The sequence below is a fragment of the Colias croceus genome, chromosome 16 (genome assembly GCF_905220415.1).
Source record: "Colias croceus chromosome 16, ilColCroc2.1".
NCBI classification, from domain to species: Eukaryota; Metazoa; Arthropoda; class Insecta; order Lepidoptera; family Pieridae; genus Colias; species Colias croceus.
The window spans coordinates 5,220,804-5,238,566 of NC_059552.1; the positions used below are offsets into that span (position 1 = coordinate 5,220,804).

The following is a 17,763-nucleotide window of genomic DNA, read 5'->3' on the forward strand; positions in this document are numbered from 1 at the left end:
CCCCAATTCCCGTTTGCAAGAAATAGTATAACAGTTCCGCAGAAGTCAGAACGTTGGATGTGCCGTGTGCGTGAAAAGTGGAAACAGTGTGATTGTGTGAAAGGACGTCTAAAAACCTGCTCAATGAAATCCCATAAAAAAGTCCCGCATCCAATGTCCAAATGTTGGCCAACCCAGCATAAAGATTAAGTTCACCGAAGGTCGTGTGTGTTCGTGAAATGCATCGAAGAATGTGTTTGCTGGTAAGCGCATAACTCGAAAATGGCTGAACAGATTTCGTTAAATCTTTTTGTTTAATCTATACTAATATTATAAAGCTGAAGAGTTTGTTTGTTTGAACGCGCTAATCTCGGGAACTACTGGTCCGATTTGAAAAATTCTTTCGGTGTTAGATAGCCCATTTATCGAGGAAGGCTATAGGCTAAATATCATCACGCTAGGACCAATAGGAGCGGAGCAATGGTGAAACCGCGAGGAACAGCTAGTATTCTTTAAAGTACCAGGATGGTTCTGTAGAGAAAACGTAAGCGTGTACCACGGGCGAAGCCGGGGCGGATTAATATTTAATTAACATAGCTTAATTTATATATAAGATTTAATTTGATTTGTTTGTTCAATCGTTAGAGTAGTTTTGGCGTCGAAGCGTAACAAAGTTACATTTATACCGTATGAATGTGTTAATCTGGCACTGTTGAAACAATAATTTTAAACATCTCATTCATTAAAATCGTGATAGAATACGCGCTACTATATAAATGAGATTATGGGTCAATCAATTTTTAAAGGTCCCGATCATAATTTTCTCGTATTTTTTTTTTACTTAATTTTCAGCATTTTACTATTTCATTTAGAAGATAATTCTTCGTAGATTAAGATTATATAAGCAGCAGTGATGTTGATTAAATACATTTGTGGATTTAACTTCACGAACCCATCTATTCACGGGAAATAATGTCCTTTGGACAACTTACACAATAGTACTTTTTTTAATGTTAAATTCCCTTAAGAATTAAAACAAATTCTTCTAATATTAAATAATAAATAATATTTTGATATTTGTTCTATTTACACCCAAAATACGAAATATTTTTATTAAAATTGAAACGAATGATGTCTTTTGAACAACCAAATAATGTTTCATATATAAAAAAGTTTCAGTAAAGCGGAAATAGTGATATTTTTTACAAAAAAAACTATTAAGGCGAGGTTGTTACGTATCGTATTATTGATTTTACTTAATTAAAATGAACTGATTCTCGATAAAACTGAATGAATGAAGTATAATGTGATTTTCATATGGGGACATCTTAGTTGTAGTAGTAGCGTCTTGATTTTTGAAATGTTAAAATTACAATTAAACTAGACATAAAATCGCGTAATAAAAATGTGTTCCCGAAACAGCCGAGTAATAAACAAAACATGAACTATTTAACTGTTAAAGTATAAGTTTTATATAATTATTGTCCTAGGGACAACCAAATTGTCCATGGTACAACCACTTTGGTTGACCAAGTGACTGGTTGTCCGCGGGACATTTTTTAAATTTTGGGCCGCCAAGCAAATACTATTGTTATTTTATATATTAATCTCAGCTCACACTAAAATATAGACGAAAGCGCATCTCGTGTAGTATAATTGATAACAATGCATCAAGTACTTACGTTTTAATCACAGTTGTCTGACGGACTGACAAAAAAGCCACCCCACACTCACCAACAACGCTCGGACGACTGTTGCCGTGATTTTATACAAATCAAAGTGGCGTTTGAGCCCGACAGTTAATTATTGTGTTTAGCTTGTTGTTTAGGAATCTACCGCGCCATATGTGTTTTGGTTTCATAACTAAATTACGGTTGTCTGTGAGACCTGTGTCATGTAGGTGATTTATGGGGACAAAAGTAAAATGCCTGAAAATCGTATTATATCCAATAAAAAAAAAATGGTTTGTATGTTTGGATGTCAATAATTATGTACTGAAACAAGGAGTGTATTTGGTATTTATGGTCGTGATAGTATGTGTTCGTGATGCGAAGTTTGTTAATGCATTGTGGCATGGGGACAAATGTGATAGTACTGGAAAATTGCATTTAGTCCCTCGACAACCATGAAACAACGCACAAATTAATAAAACAAGTAAAATATTGTTCGCAATAATGCTAGAAAATATTAAAAGGAATATAATTAAAACGAATTTAACTCTTTATGATTTCATGTTTATTAATTATCCTTCAGGGACATGATCCGTACACGTCGGACCAATAAAAGTTGATCGACCCTTATACAGACGCGAACAGCTAAAAAGAGAACTCATTCGTAATTTGTTAAAATAATTTTATTTCATTTAAATTAAAATTTACACAAAATATTTAATGTAGGTAGGTACACACTGTTTTCGCGATTTACATAATTGCACAAACAAGTCCCTCGACTTATATAAAATCATATATTGAACCCAAAATATATGTTGTAAAAATAAATGCGTTCGTTGGTGGTAACTTAAAAATAAATTGAAATTTAAATAGTAGTATACGTACATTGATTCACACATGACACAAAGAAACAATCTGGTAAAGTACACCAATTTTTTTTCTAGATATGATACAATATTAACTACAAAAATGTACACAATCATTTTACCACCATAAAAATCCCAGATCAAGTAACGGACTAATATACAGCAATTTCCTGTTTGGTTTTTTTTCAATCACTGAAATTTTGTTTTAAAACAGATGGATACCATCATTTCATAGTTCTATTTCTTCAATATTTTGTTTTTTATTTTTTTAACACTGTTACCAAACTGAAAATAATAAGTATTTTTAAAGAAATTAAAGTTGTATTTTTTATATATTTTGCAGTCTTATTCTTTTAAATACAACTTAGTGTGATATATAAACACATAAGCACCAGGATAACAATGAAATCTATTGAATTGTTACAAATAAATTCAGATCTAATGTATCATTAATTGCTTATCTTATGTTAAAAGTTTACTTTTACAATATTCTATGTACATCTATGATATTATAATAAAAATAACTGATAAACAAATTAACATTAGAAAATGTTACAAGACAATAAGTTCAGTCTCACAATTAAGTATATAAATATGCTTCTTCGAAAAAATGAATAAACACAACATTACACTGCAAGTAGAAAGTGTACTTAATGTTAATTTTACAAGGTAACAACTTTTTTCTGGCAGTTAGAGTAGAGTTATTTAATATTAGTTGTATACAAACATCAAGTATTCTATTATTCCTAACTATCTGATACACTGACTTATTTTAAAATACTCTTTTAGTTTTAGATTAAGTAAATTCTTAAGCATATTATCCATAGTCTGTACCAAATGATGTTAATCCTTTATTTTGTATTGCAAATGTTACTGCCGCATCAAGGAAATCATAATTATCCATTATATCATCATTTCCATTAAGTGTTTCATCACCATCACACTCAATACCGGAATTTTCTAAAGGATCATTGTCACCATAATACTTATAAGAACTTGATTTTTCAGGGAAGAAAGTTAATTGTAAATCATTATTATCACACTGCTTAGATTCTTCTTCAAAAGACCAAGACATATCCAAGTCACTAGAAGAGCTTAGTTCATTATTCTTGATGCTTTTACTAGGTGCAGGAGATATTTCATCGTCGGATGGAATCGGACTACTTGAAGGTGAGTTGGTGACATCCTTATTATAATTGGTACTTATATTCTTTCCATTATCATTACTACTTGTACTTGATGTATTTTGTAGACCATGTGCAGAAATTGCCATCAAAATTCCTTCATTTTCAATTGTATTATCACCAGGTAAATTATTTATAAATTCTGCAACATCTAGAGCTAAAAATCTATTGTTATCCATATCTGTAGGCAAAGGAGCGATCATCCAATTATCCAAAACTCGATTAATGGTATTATCTACAAAGCATTTGGCCATCTGAAATAATAAATTTAAAAAATAAGTGTATTATGTACATTTAATATCTTTATTTTATTAAAATTAAACATTATTAACTTACTTGTCTTGCTTGCCATCGAGCTATACACTGATCCTCTGTATAATTATTTGTGTGCACTAGTGACATAGGAGATTGTACATTGTCTTCATCACTACTACTCCTGTTACCTTGAGATGAACTTTCAAAGGAACTTATATATCTTGGATATGGGATCTTATCATTAGATGTGCTAGGCGGTAAAATTTTTTCAGCATCAGTAATAGAATCAAGAGTATTGAAATCTTGTTTTAATAAATAATCACCCAATATTTCAAGATTTTGTTCTGTATTTCCCACTAGGTTACTGCGTTGATTATTATTATCATTCGATGAACTAGGTTTGTCAATTTCTTTAGAAGTGTTGGAGGGTTTTGATTCAGTATTTTCATTTTTTAAATGATATTTTCCTTTTACTTGCCAAGCAAAACGAGCTTTCTTTAGTGGGCGATCAGGTTCTATTGTACCGTCGCCATTTTCTTGTCGTTTACACGAAGACTCTCCAGTAGTCCCAGGTAGATTCATTTTGAATGCAAATTAAGTATTTCTAAAGTTGTAAATAATAAACAAACACTGACATCACTAATTAGCGTAACATATGATTGGTTGACAAGTCATTAATTAGACATTTTTTGTTTAATGACTCTTTAGAAAACATTGTAAAAATAATTCTAGAATAACATATCGCTTAAAATTAATACTGTTACTTTTGATTCTCATTTTCGCTTACTTTCGTATGAATTAGAAGTAATTAAATTCTATCTTCCAGACAGAACTCGATACTGAACTGATTACTGAACCTGAGTTTAGTGTTGCCAGTTGCCACTTGAAAAATAAAATAGGTACACGATGAAAATGGACTATGGAGGATTACGGAAATCTTGGAAATACATTAGTTCTAGTCTTGGTTCTAGTCTTAGATCATTAAGTAATGATCTAAGGTTTAAATTCACTAGAATAGTGATATTAGGAAAATATAAATATTTACACAAATTGCATAAAAAGTTCAGTCCTAAATAGGTAATAAAAATACAATATGTACCGATTACTCACCACTTGAAGCTGAATTCATTCACTCGAGCTTCAAAATAATATATGGTTGTACGCTGTTGTACGTGTACCACAGATAATAATATAATACTGGTTGTACTATACAATTACTGGATTTTAAATTTCGTGCTCATTTAAGAAACTACTAAGAAAGCCTCGAAGAGAGTCGAAACAAACTTTCCTTACTTTTCCCAGTCTTCTCCTTTATCCACTTTCCGTATTCATCCTTTTAAATCGAATTATCCATTTGCATAAAGCCTGCAAATAGCCTTTCGCCTCTCAATAATGTGCTTGGGCGGTGATGACGCCTAGCCTACCATCAGTCTCTTTTGCCGAATATGATAAAAAAATTGTTACAAAAACATTCACGATAGTAGGTAAGTAACCTATACCGACACGTTATCCTGAAACTTCAAAGAATAAAAACTTAGAGCAAAAATTGAAAGATGCGTGTTTATTTTTTTTTTACGATTTTACGTGGGTACCTACCTAAAGCTCGCAGTAGGTAGTTCTACTTAGAGTAGTCTATAACAATATTTCGTAGTTACCATCTTTGAAAAATGTTGGGTTGTTATAATTTATAGAATTTTAGTGTAAATAAAAGATATGCAATGCTAATCTCCATTTCACTGAAAGATTAAAATTTGGTAGCAATAACGCGAAGTGCACGAGAGCTTATCTATGTATTTAGCACAGGTATTTAGGTACTTACCTTCGTGAGTGTATTACGATCCTGAATCTCGATTGTATCATACATAATATAATTAAAATCATATCAATATCTTTGAACTTAATTTTATTTCAAATAATATTAATTTTTATTAACCTTATTAACAGGAAAAATAAAATCAATAAAAACGTAAGATTAAAGATATATGTAAATTTGTGATAGAGTTTAGGCGCCAAACATCTGTTCTAGTGAGCTTTTTATAATACCTAAGTACTATAAATTAATATTGAAATACCTACATAGATATACTTATTGGCGGACAGGAATGAAATCTAATTAAAAAAAACGTTTTTTTTTTCATTAGATAAACCCGAGCATAGACCCTGTACAGTATTGAACAAGATAATATATACTTAGATAATACCAAAATAATATATTATGTAGGTACCGACTTACAAAAAAACGTAGTAAGTAAGTATTTATATTATACTTATGTGCTATCACATTACCATTCACAAGTAGGTCAGTTATGTAGGTACCTACTCCTGATAAAAATCAAGATGCTCTGAGACATTTCATGAAGGAACCGGATAAGTTTGTCGTAAAGATCTTATCGTAGGCCCGTTACCCTAATCACCGCACAAAGGGGGGAGTATTCCCAGAATTAGTTAATACGATGATTGGGCTCAGTCCGTCCCTATTCGTTGACCCGACGCTGCCCAAATAGTTAAGAGTTTCACTAGATTGTTTAAACTTTAAAATTACGTTTTTTGTTAAATATTTCATTGTGTCTATAGAGTAAGTATTTTAAAACAAGTTTAAATAATGCAGGTAAGACATTCGATTATGCAGCTACTTACTAGTTAATTTTTTAATTTTATTTAAATTGTCTTCTAGGATTTCATATAATAATTTATCTTTCCGGGATGTGACCTATTTAGATTAAATCTACAAAAATATCAAAAACATTAAAACATTAAAATATCAAAATCGTATCTAATCAGCACTTTTTTGAACCGAGTGTAGGTGGAGCTTATGTGGACCTAATAAAAGGGCGTTTTTTTATTTCAATAGTAGGTATATTTATCTCAGAGAAACCTCATTTAGATGTGTGTATATTCATAATATTGTGTAGAATTGTTGAAAAAGTGTAAGAGATTTTTTTGTGTCTACACATTAACATTAAGAAATTTGACCGCAAGTGCTTTTTAAATGAACTGTCAAGGTAGACAACTTTTAAAATTAATAATGTATAAACCACTTTCCGCATCCAAAATGAACATAATATGTATATAATAATATAAGAGCCTAGAGATAAAAAGCTATGTTACTCAGTAACGAGGTACCTATGTAAAAACCGTGAAAACTGTCCCGCTACTGGGGTAAATTCTTTTGATAGTCCCCCAAGTAACTTAACTAAAATTCAGCTTTTATAATATTATATTGTAAGTATAAGTACAATTATTTTTTTGAGTTTGGGGGTGTCCGGCAGGGGGTTAAAACCATACTAAGTGTCCGGCAATGGATGACATCATTTTAAATATTATTCTAAAGAAAATATAAAAAATCGAGCTTTATGCTTTAATCATTAATGCTGTATTTGAGGTGCTTTTTTTACACCATTGTTAACTACCTGTTACCTGTCAAAGTAACCACTACCCAAACTACATAGTCGCTCATTGTTCTTACCTGTGTTGGTGACGTGCGCAGACAAACTTTCTGGTTTTATGAAATATTGTGCGCCTGGCTGAAGCGGGCTCTTGCTCTATTAGGTGCGTAATTGTTGTGTTAAATAAATATATATATTTTTCTATTTTGAAAACATTTCAGATAATTTCTCTCATATTCGTGGTGGGATGTGCTGGATTGGTATTAGGCGCCGCACAAATGTCAGATGGACAGTTAGAGCGGACCTTGGCTGATAGAGCTACCATGCAAAGGCACATTAGGTGTGCCCTTTCTGAGGGACCCTGCGATTCCGTTGGTGTAAGACTTCGAAGTAAGGAAAAAGAGCTTTAAATTCTAATTTATCGTAGATCATGTAGAGATAATCCATAATATTTTTTTTATATTTATCATATAAAAAAAAATTGAGTTGTTAAGTATGTAATAATTTGTATGAATGTATTTGCTTTTCGAAAGTAAATGCCGAACACAAATTGAACTATTACCTAATACGATGCAACGATAAAAATAACAATTGTTCATTAAAATTATTTTGCTCTACTTTTTTTGCAGCTTTAGCGCCCTTAGTCCTACGAGGGGCCTGTCCGCAGTGTTCCGCACAAGAAACGCGGCAAATTCGTCGAACTCTCGCATTTGTTCAAAGGAACTACCCGTGGGAATGGGCCAAAATTGTACGCCAATATGGCTGAGACAATATTTTTAGTACTGTTTCTGAACGGTTCAAAAACTAAAAAGTATACTTTCAATATTGTAGCACTCTATTTATTTCTTTTTTTAGTACGCTAGATCTTAATTAAATTAAATGTATTTTATTTTGTAAGTCTCGCAGAAAGTATGTTTAAAATATGAATGAACGTGTAGAGTCGTTTTTATATTGAACCTAATGTATTTATTTTTGTAAGTCTCTTCTTTCAAATAATCATGAAATTAGAACAGTGACCTTAATCCTAGCTGCCAAGCTCATAATTTGGTGATTAATATTAAAGTAACCCATTTTTTAGTAATATTGTTTATACATGATTTAACATTTCAATATTCATGTTAACTTAACTAAAACCTTATTAAGTCGCACATTTATGTATATGCGTGAACTATTTAACTTTGTTTTTGTTTTGACTTGTTAACAGTGTTTGCAGATATTATTATGTAGGTAGTTAAGTACTTATATCTGTAGATATCATTAGCGCTTTCCAAGAATGATTGTAATGTTCCAAATCCGAATAAAATGAGTAACATGCGAAAAAGATTTTTATTTTGTAACGTAGCGCGACATTCGTTTCCAAGTTCTTTGTAGAGGGGATCTGTTAAGTAAGAGGTTACGGCATCAGCTGCCCCGGCATTCTCTCTCGAAACATACGCAAGCATAAACACACCACTGGTTCGCAAATTTACCGTGCAACATTTAGTAATTATAGATCCGGGTCTAAAAGATAATCTAAAGGAAAGTAAAAGTGACTTGTGGTTGCTGTAACACAGGATGCAGGTAAGACAGTATATTAATTATTCGCGAAACTTTTTTCCTTGGCTGCCCTTTCCAGTTTAAGGTATTGACGAACTTACGAAGGGCAGTAAGATATAATTACAGAGGTTTAAAATAAACAATTTTTTATTAGCTCTCTTCCATTGAACGAAAACAATGCTGTTGCACTATTGCGACATGAATCGTCACGAATGACTGCTAGGGGGAAAGTATACTAGAACATAAATTGTATTTTTCCCGATGGTTTAAAATGTAATAACTATAAAATTTATAGATAGTTACTTATTCTATACGTTTTCTATCTTTATCAATATATTTGTGTCATCTGTGTTCAATTCTACGCAGTATTTGCAGACAGGCAACAATCCTTAGAATTATTGTACCTATTCTTCTGGGCTCTGGCTTCTGCTTCTCTAATAAAGTTGAAAGCGACACATTCTTTTTCTATGACATTTTTAATGCACAGGACATTAGCCTGTAATAATTGAAATGCATTTTATCAATACGAAAAAAAGCTTTATTGCCTTAGGATATAATATACTTAAATTAACCTCACGTAAATGTACAAACCCGTAACCTCAATTTCCCAATACAAACCGAGTAGGTAACTTTATTGCATTGGGGTTTTCCCGTTTGCCCGTTCCTGATTACAAAAAGCTGACTCAATTCCTTAGTAACTTTCACATGCATTAATGGTTGTTCAACATAAAACGTTTAAATTTAAATATTCTAACTATTTGCTATTGAATTGATTACAGAACCTAATGAATTGATTACAAAAATATAGAACTATTATGATACCTACTTGGTTTAACAATACGATTATTAATTATACCATGGTATGTGGTTGTATAATACATATAGACTTATTATACTAATATAATATAGTAGGTAGATTTAATAATTGTACTTTTTTTCATAATATTAATGTATCTAATACGAGCCTTTTATATCGTTAACTCAAATGTTAGGTATATAACGTTATACTTACTGATTATGCAATTTACTAGATAATAAATATTCGCTAATGTTACTGTATTGTCTTGATCCTAAAATAATTGTTTTGTTGTTTATTATTCCGAAATTAAGGCATCATGAATAATTTTACAATTCTTTAAATATAATGACATAATTATGTATCACGTATTAATATCTAGGTAATGTTTATGCGTTTGAATATTAAGTAACGAACTTTGAAACTACTTACTCAAATATACATTTTAATAAAAACCTTCCTGTTGTATAGAATCAGTTTTCTATTCTTACGTAAAAGTTTAAGTAACCCAATAGGCTATTTGACAGTATAAAAAATATATTACTTTTTTGTGTAATCCATATATATATAAGGTTTTTGAAGCGATTTAAGTTAATAAATGATACAAATAATAACTTATTTATTTATAAATCGTCGAGAAAAAACATCATATTTTTTAAAATTACCACGTGACCGAAAACATCCATGATTGGCTGCATCTGTCATGACGTCACAGCGGCGTAAATAACAAGTGATCCCAACGTTTACTCACGTCGTTGCTAAATTTCGCTTTTGGTTTTGTTTCTTGTATAACTTATTTCTTGTGATTCGAGGTGTCTGTAATCAGTTTTCTGCTTTATGTGTTATTTTTGTTTGTCATGGAACCTAATTTTGAAAAAACAGACAGTCGAAATCTACCTAAAGTGGACGCTATAATGGTTGGCATGTTCTTTAAAAACAACCCAGATTTTTACGCTCCTCAATAATTGAAAAATGTGAAAACAGCTACGTAAGTTAATATTTCAATCGTCATTCATTACCTTTTTAGTTAAATGTACCTACAAACATGAATCACAATAGCACAATAATTATGAAGTATACGTTTTTTAGGCTAAGCTCTTTGTTTTTCATTTCAGCCATCCAGTTTATAGGATTGACGTGTTTGTATTGATTATTTTCAATATCAATACAAACACGTCATCATCAATTTATAATATATAATATCATTATCTTACCTCAAGCAGGTAAGTAATGAGACGATTTATACTATGTATTGCAAATAAAATAAACTGCCATGTATATATAAATAATATAAATAATATAATAATAAACTGCAATGTATTCAACACCATGCTTACATCGAAGTGGTCTTCACAAAAAAATATAACTGTTTTAATTGATATATCTAATATCACTTGGATTTCTGCGAGCTAACTGCAACCACTTTCTACGCATTTTTATATCTTTTGGAGCACATATAAATACCTAGTTTCAGGAACTACACACCTATAAGAACTCATTTTCTGGTTTTTAAACAGATTAACTTAATTATACTATAATTAAAACAAAAACGAACAATAAGTACTAGGAGCAAGTTGATGTTTACGCCGCTGTGACGTCACCATGGTCGCGAGCCGCCATATTCTTTAAAATTGTGTTTTGGCGGCATATTTGAATATCATGTTTTTATTTTCCATTTTCTCAATGAATAACTACAAAAAATTAAGAAACATGTGTCTTGTGTGTTCTATAAACGTATCTTAATAATTTGAGACAGTTATCAAAACCTTGTCAAATAGCCTATTGATTTGCCCAACAACATTGACGACATCATTCTACATTTTTTGTTCTACATCAAGAAATATACCTATTTAATTGTTAAGAAACAATATTTTTGTCTCTTGTTCTCACGCGTAAATAATCTATACTAATATTATAAAGCTGAAGAGTTTGTTTGTTTGTATGTTTGTTTGTTCCTTGATTTCATACATTTCCGGTAACATATATACATATCGGTTTAGTGGTTTTTTATACTCATCCGCTGTAAGGAAACGTAAAATTGTATCTTTCTTTTTAGATCGTATACTTACATAAATTACTTGCAATGGCTCGCTTCGCTTCGCTTTCATTCTTTGATGAAAGCGAAGTCTATAGAACATCAATAATTATTATCTAGGTATAATAGAGTCAACTGAGAACACGAGGTTTTATGATTTTTTTAGCGCAGGATGTAGAGGAAGTGATAAAACAACATATTTAACTCATATTTATAAATATATTTTCTTTGAAGGTAAATAAGGAAAGATTGGTATTTATATTTTTTATAAAAGATACATACTAAAGCGAAGGTCAGACGTGGTCAAATGCAATATTGACTCACTAAGTTAAACGATTTGTGGTAGACCACCAATTTTACCCAAGTTTATGGATATTGTTCAAACTTCATTTAGAAAATCTACATAATATACCTATCACTATAGTATTGTTCTCTGTTAATAATGGAATTTGCGGCGATGACTAGGTATATTTCAAATCTTTTTCAAATCATCATATAATTATTAACCAATGAAATTTCATTAGTAGGTATTACATTAGGCATTAGCACAGATTACTAAATACTTACTGTAATATAAAGACTATTCGTTTTCAATAAATAAGCCGATCATAATGCCATGGAATGCGTAAATGATATGAGATACTTCATTTTTATTAAGCAAAGCTACCTGTTTCGTTTTATTGCTTTTAAATTGACCATGGAGGCTGTCAATTTGTAGCATATTTAGTTCTTAAAAAGTTCATTATCCTGTAAATCCCGACCCAAGAATAAGTTTGCGATAAGATATGCTTCACACAACAATAAACTGGTTTTAGTACAAAAAGCTCTACAAACGCGCTTCGGACTTCATACAAAAAGCAAAAGAATTCAAAATAACTCTTCCAATACGTACTGGATTGTAAAGCTTATTGTTTATTATTGCTTAGTTCAACTTTATGGCTGTCTTATTTTTAACTATTTACTTTATTATCTTTTTCTTTGTTATAACGTGGTAATAAAAATGAATTATCATTATTTAATAAATAGGTATTCTTTTGATAGCCATGGCAACAAAGTTACTTGGTATTTTGTTTTAGCAAAAAAAAAATAATCATTGTTTTCGCTGTTCACACTATTGTCTTTATAATATGTATGTAGGGCAAGGTGTTACGTTGGTGGAAAATAATTTTCTAATTGACAACAATTGCCTATCTAACAAATAACAAGGCATAAGTAGTAAGCGAGAGCTTTGAATGAAAATAATAGTTAGGTACCTATTTAAGTTTCAATTTAGGAAACAACTAAGTATTATTTTCATGTGTAATGAGAAAATTTTTCTTTTTTCTATTTATTTCTTACTAGCTTCCGCCCGCGACTCCGTCCGCGCGGACGTGGACGCGGACTCTTGCCTAGTTGCAAATATTATTTGATGTGCCAGTTCTTAGTTACATTACCATGATTACTCAATCATTTAATTTCAAGGCACGTACGTGCGTGTGTTGATGGTGTCTTGATTCATGGACAAATTCGATGTTTACGGACTTCGACTTTGCCTGCAAAGGATTAGGTTGAGTAAAGGCATATAGTCTTTCTATCTAGTACTTACTTACTTCCTATGCAAAGTTTCATTCCGTAGTAGTGAGCATTTAAATTAATGATAGATATAGGAGGCACCAAATGATATTGGTATACAGTGCTTGAAACAATTATAATATTATGTCGGGGCGTCTTATAACCTTTTTTTATTGTTTAATTATTTAATTCTTAGTTTTGCCGACACCAATAAAGTTGTATGATTTTTTTTTTATTAGATATGTCATCGTTAAATATACAGTATACAGTCATATAGAAATTAAATTGAATTATCTTGTAACTAAAGATCGCGCATTTTTTCAGATCACACATGTTTTAGTATTATGCGCAGTGGCAGCCGTCTGCGTAGCCGAAACACAGAGGCCTGAAGTATCAGACACTGCTCTGGAAGATGCTCTCAATGACAAACGATTCATCCAAAGACAACTTAAATGTGCCCTTGGAGAAGCACCATGTGATCCCATTGGCAAGAGACTTAAAAGTAAGAAAAATCATTGTTCCTTTTTTAAGTCTTTTTAATACAAGGGATTGCAGAATTAGACCAATTTCTGATTTACAAAGTCGTAAAATATCTATCGCTTTCAGTTACCTACCTGCTGTTGATTATTCCAAATATGTGGATAAATCTGAAAAATGTAGTAGTTAGGTAGTTAGTTAGTTATGGAGAAAATGTTTAAATATTACCCATACAAAAAAATCACTCTTTATTTAATAATATCAGAGATTAGTAATGGTTTTTTTGCACAGTGTAGGTAATCAGGTAAAGTACAATAATTGTTCTTTTGGCAAATAATCATGCAGATAAAATAAGTATTTTACCATAATTATAGTATACAGGGTGTAATCGTTAAGTGTGCACAGGCGATTATTCCGTAACTATTACAGACTTAATTACAGATATCAAAAAACTTTAAACTGATATCGAAAGTATTTAACCTAATGAGTAAAATGGCCATAATAAATTTTTAAAAATAAAACGATAAATATCTAAAAAATTAACTTGAAACCCTCCCATACATTTAGTATGACATACGAATATCCCATGTACATGGGTTGATCCAAAAGTAATGATAATCAATATTAAACAAGGTCATTACAGTTATAATAATTATGTAGTTCTCTAGATAGTCTTCTAACTAGAAAATATACTTCAATATTTTTTTTCCTAAACTTAAAAAAAATCTTTGACTTCATCCACAAAAACCCCTCCACACGGCCATCACTTCGCTGTCGTCTTAAAATAATTTATTGCTAAGAAAGTGTTTCTTGTGCCGAGGAAAGAGATAAAAGTAAATAGGAGCTAGATCTAAAAATAGGGTAGGTGTTCAAGCATTTGGAATGCCGATTTTTGAATGGCAGCCACGCAACTGACGCTTTGTGATCTGGTGCGTTGCTTGATGAAACAGCGTTCAGGTCCGCAGTTTGCCATGTCTCTTTTCCTTACTAACCTACCGCAATCTTTTAATTTGGTCTGTTTAGTAAGAGCCCAATAAAGTGGCTACCTTTTTAAAATATTCCACCATAATTATTCCTTCAGTGACCCAAAAAACTACCGCTTTAATCTAACCTACTGACTTTCACTTTGAATTTCTTCATCGTCACTTTGGAAGCTCGCATCCAGGACATTGATTGTTTTTTGGTTTCAGCATAAACATGGTGAACTCGGGTAACGTCCATGATCACAAAACGTGACAAAAAATTATCCTGATATCATTAAAAATTTAGAAATTTACCCTCTACATGTCGAATCGTTGTTTCTTCTTTTCGTCGGGAAACATTCTGGCACGCACCGTTCACATTCAAATTAATGTAAATAATTGGAAACGTGGCCTGTTGATATGATTTTTTTGTGATTACTTAGTGAATACATGAGCAAGCAAAAATTATATTTTTATGTGCACAGGAAATATCCAATTATCATTACTTTTGGATCAACCTAGTACATTTAATATGAAAGATTTTAGCTTTTTCTTTCTTTTTTTTTGGTTTTCTGCTTTAATTACTTCGCAAATTTGAAGGGAAGTTCATTTAGAAACTGTAAATAGAGCTCCTCATTGTATTTCACAATGAGGACATTACTTCGAAAATTTGCTATGAATACAAAATGTATGGGAAATAAAATGTATGGGAGCGTTTAATGTAACATTTTTGGATATTTCACGTTTTATTTTTAAAAATTTATTATGGCCATTTTACTCATTAGATTAAGTACCTACTTTCGATATCAGTTTAAAGTTTTTTGGTATCTGCAATAGTTACGGAATAATCGCTTGTGCACACTTAACGATTACACCCTGTATAAGCCGTAACGGATCCCTATAAAATCAATGTATAAAATATTATTCAAGGTTTTATAGCTGTTATTAGGTACCTATTATACCTACAAATTACTATAATCTCAATAATATTTATTTTAAAATATGATATATGGAGTTAATTTATTAATGTTTTATCAGCCATATCCATATTGGTTATTTAATTATGGAATAAATTATAGGATGTATTAACTATTTTTTTTAATTTTATATTCTGTCTTTAAATATTATAAGTTATAACCATTAAAGACTGGTGTAAATCATGTTAAGTATGTTTACAAAATAATTAAATAACAGTGAATATTTATCAGTGGTTGACCTTCTAATGTATATATTTATAGAATATTATGATGCCAATAATTATTTATATTTTTTTATAGCATTGGCGCCATTGGTTCTCCGAGGAGCTTGTCCCCAGTGTACACCGCAAGAAACAAAACAAATTCAACGCACTCTGTCATACGTGCAACGGAACTTCCCTCAACAATGGGCTAAAATTGTACGCCAATACTCTGGATAAAATAATGTAATATCACGTAATATGTAGAAATTAGGCTTATAAACCACATATCAAACTATATTTAAGAATACATGGTATTTAGATACCAGTTTCAGTGCAGGATGTTGTTGAATGATTAGAATTGAAAGAAAATACGTCTACATTTATTATTATTATGAGTATTTAAATAGGTATGTCTCTTTCTGAATTATCTTTACAGTCTGTATTATATTTAAAACATATCTAATGCACATCATAATTTCTCTTTTTTCATTATTATTTAATTTATTTATCATATTTAATGTTTTTGTCACATAAAATGTGGTTCAAACATAACCAGCCTATTATCAACTTTAGCAATATTGTGTACTTACCTTTAATTAAATAATTTTATACGGAGATTTTATTTTAATTATAATGATATTAATACCTACATATTATATAGGTAGGTAAATTATATTATGACTCATTGTACAAATAAATCGGAAAATTATATTCGAATCATATACATACATATTTTATGTCTAACAAGTTTATTAAAAGTATAGCTATAAGTTATTAATTAAAACTGTGCCTGCAACATGTAATTATTAAGTACTAGTCTGGCCAGCCAAAGCTGAACCCAGTAAAGGGCGGCAAATTAAAAAAAATGGACCTGGTAACATCGGCTTACTTAGTTAGTTAGGAAAAAAAATTTTCATACTTTTGATATTCTTAGAGGTCATATATATGGATCATAGTATATGGGTACATTAGCTACACAACAAATCAGGATTTAAAAGTAATTAAAGGATGTGGTAGCCCTGTCAATAAAACATTTGACTTACTTACATTATTTTTTTTTGTATTTACTAATCTTTGTAAGTAACTCTTTGTATTTACTAATCATTATAAATAAAAGCTGCATAGCATTCTTTATAGTTTTACCCATATTTCAACACTAAAACGCCATGAAATAACCATGATAACATTCCAGATAGTGTGGCCGCTACAAAAAACACTGGGTTCAGCTTTGGCTGGCCAGACTCTATGTAGGTTTGATAATTTTTAGAAGGATGATGTTTTTCAATATTATAATTCTATTCTATAGATCTATTGTATATAATATTTATGTATACATTTATGAAATTTAATACGTCTTACAAGAAATAAAAAAATGTTTTTTTTTTTATTTTAATAAATCTCAGAACTGTTTTCTTTTCATTTTAATCCTTTACTAACGAATTTTCAATCGCTATTTTGGCCGTGAGGTGATTATTAGATAGGTTCATTATCTCTCTAGCTCTCTATATTAGCTGCACTTCGCGGTTTCAACCGCGTGGCTCTGCTCCTGTTGCGTTGGTCTTAGCTTGATATATACTTACTATAGCCCTCTATAGCCTATAGCCATAGAAATAGAAGTGCATGAAAACCGCTGTCGCCAAAATCGACACATTTAAACAGATAGCTAAACAGTACACACAAGTAAACTATGACTTTTATTGGACAGCTTGATTTTAGTGAAAACTAACTTAAATATTAAATTAAGCTTTTTAATATTTATTATTTATTCTTTATTGTACATAATATACCAAACATAAATAAGCTATAATATAATTACAATTAAGATACAATGAAAACACACGGCACATACGTACTAAAAGGCGGCCTTATTGCTTAAAAGCAATCTC

At 30.8% G+C, this 17,763-nt stretch overlaps 2 protein-coding genes across 2 annotated transcripts; one reads left to right on the forward strand and one right to left on the reverse strand.

Moving 5' to 3' along the window:
• Positions 1-2,314: 2,314 nt before the first annotated feature.
• LOC123698384 lies at positions 2,315-4,835 on the reverse strand. Its single transcript, XM_045644992.1, has 2 exons — positions 4,036-4,835; positions 2,315-3,953 (listed from the first exon to the last, which is right to left on the reverse strand). The coding sequence occupies exons 1-2, from the start codon at positions 4,534-4,536 to the stop codon at positions 3,333-3,335; spliced, it is 1,122 nt and encodes a 373-aa protein (XP_045500948.1). The 5' UTR covers positions 4,537-4,835; the 3' UTR covers positions 2,315-3,332.
• Positions 4,836-6,541: 1,706 nt separating this feature from the next.
• Positions 6,542-16,492, forward strand: LOC123698385. Its single transcript, XM_045644993.1, has 5 exons — positions 6,542-6,562; positions 7,562-7,730; positions 7,970-8,088; positions 13,583-13,760; positions 15,975-16,492. Exons 1-5 carry the CDS (start codon positions 6,557-6,559, stop codon positions 16,112-16,114), a joined length of 612 nt encoding a protein of 203 aa, XP_045500949.1. The 5' UTR covers positions 6,542-6,556; the 3' UTR covers positions 16,115-16,492.
• Positions 16,493-17,763: the final 1,271 nt, after the last annotated feature.

Bases quoted from the DNA above. Each gene is read 5' to 3' on its own strand.
- LOC123698384 (XM_045644992.1), bottom strand. From the start codon at position 4,536: ATGAATCTACCTGGGACTACTGGAGAGTCTTCGTGTAAACGACAAGAA. The intron at 3,954-4,035 runs GTAAGTTAATAA...TTATTATTTCAG, and splicing joins CTCGATGGCAAGCAAGACAA to ATGGCCAAATGCTTTGTAGA.
- LOC123698385 (XM_045644993.1), top strand. The intron at 7,731-7,969 runs GTAAGGAAAAAG...CTTTTTTTGCAG, and splicing joins CGTTGGTGTAAGACTTCGAA to CTTTAGCGCCCTTAGTCCTA. The intron at 13,761-15,974 runs GTAAGAAAAATC...ATTTTTTTATAG, and splicing joins CATTGGCAAGAGACTTAAAA to CATTGGCGCCATTGGTTCTC.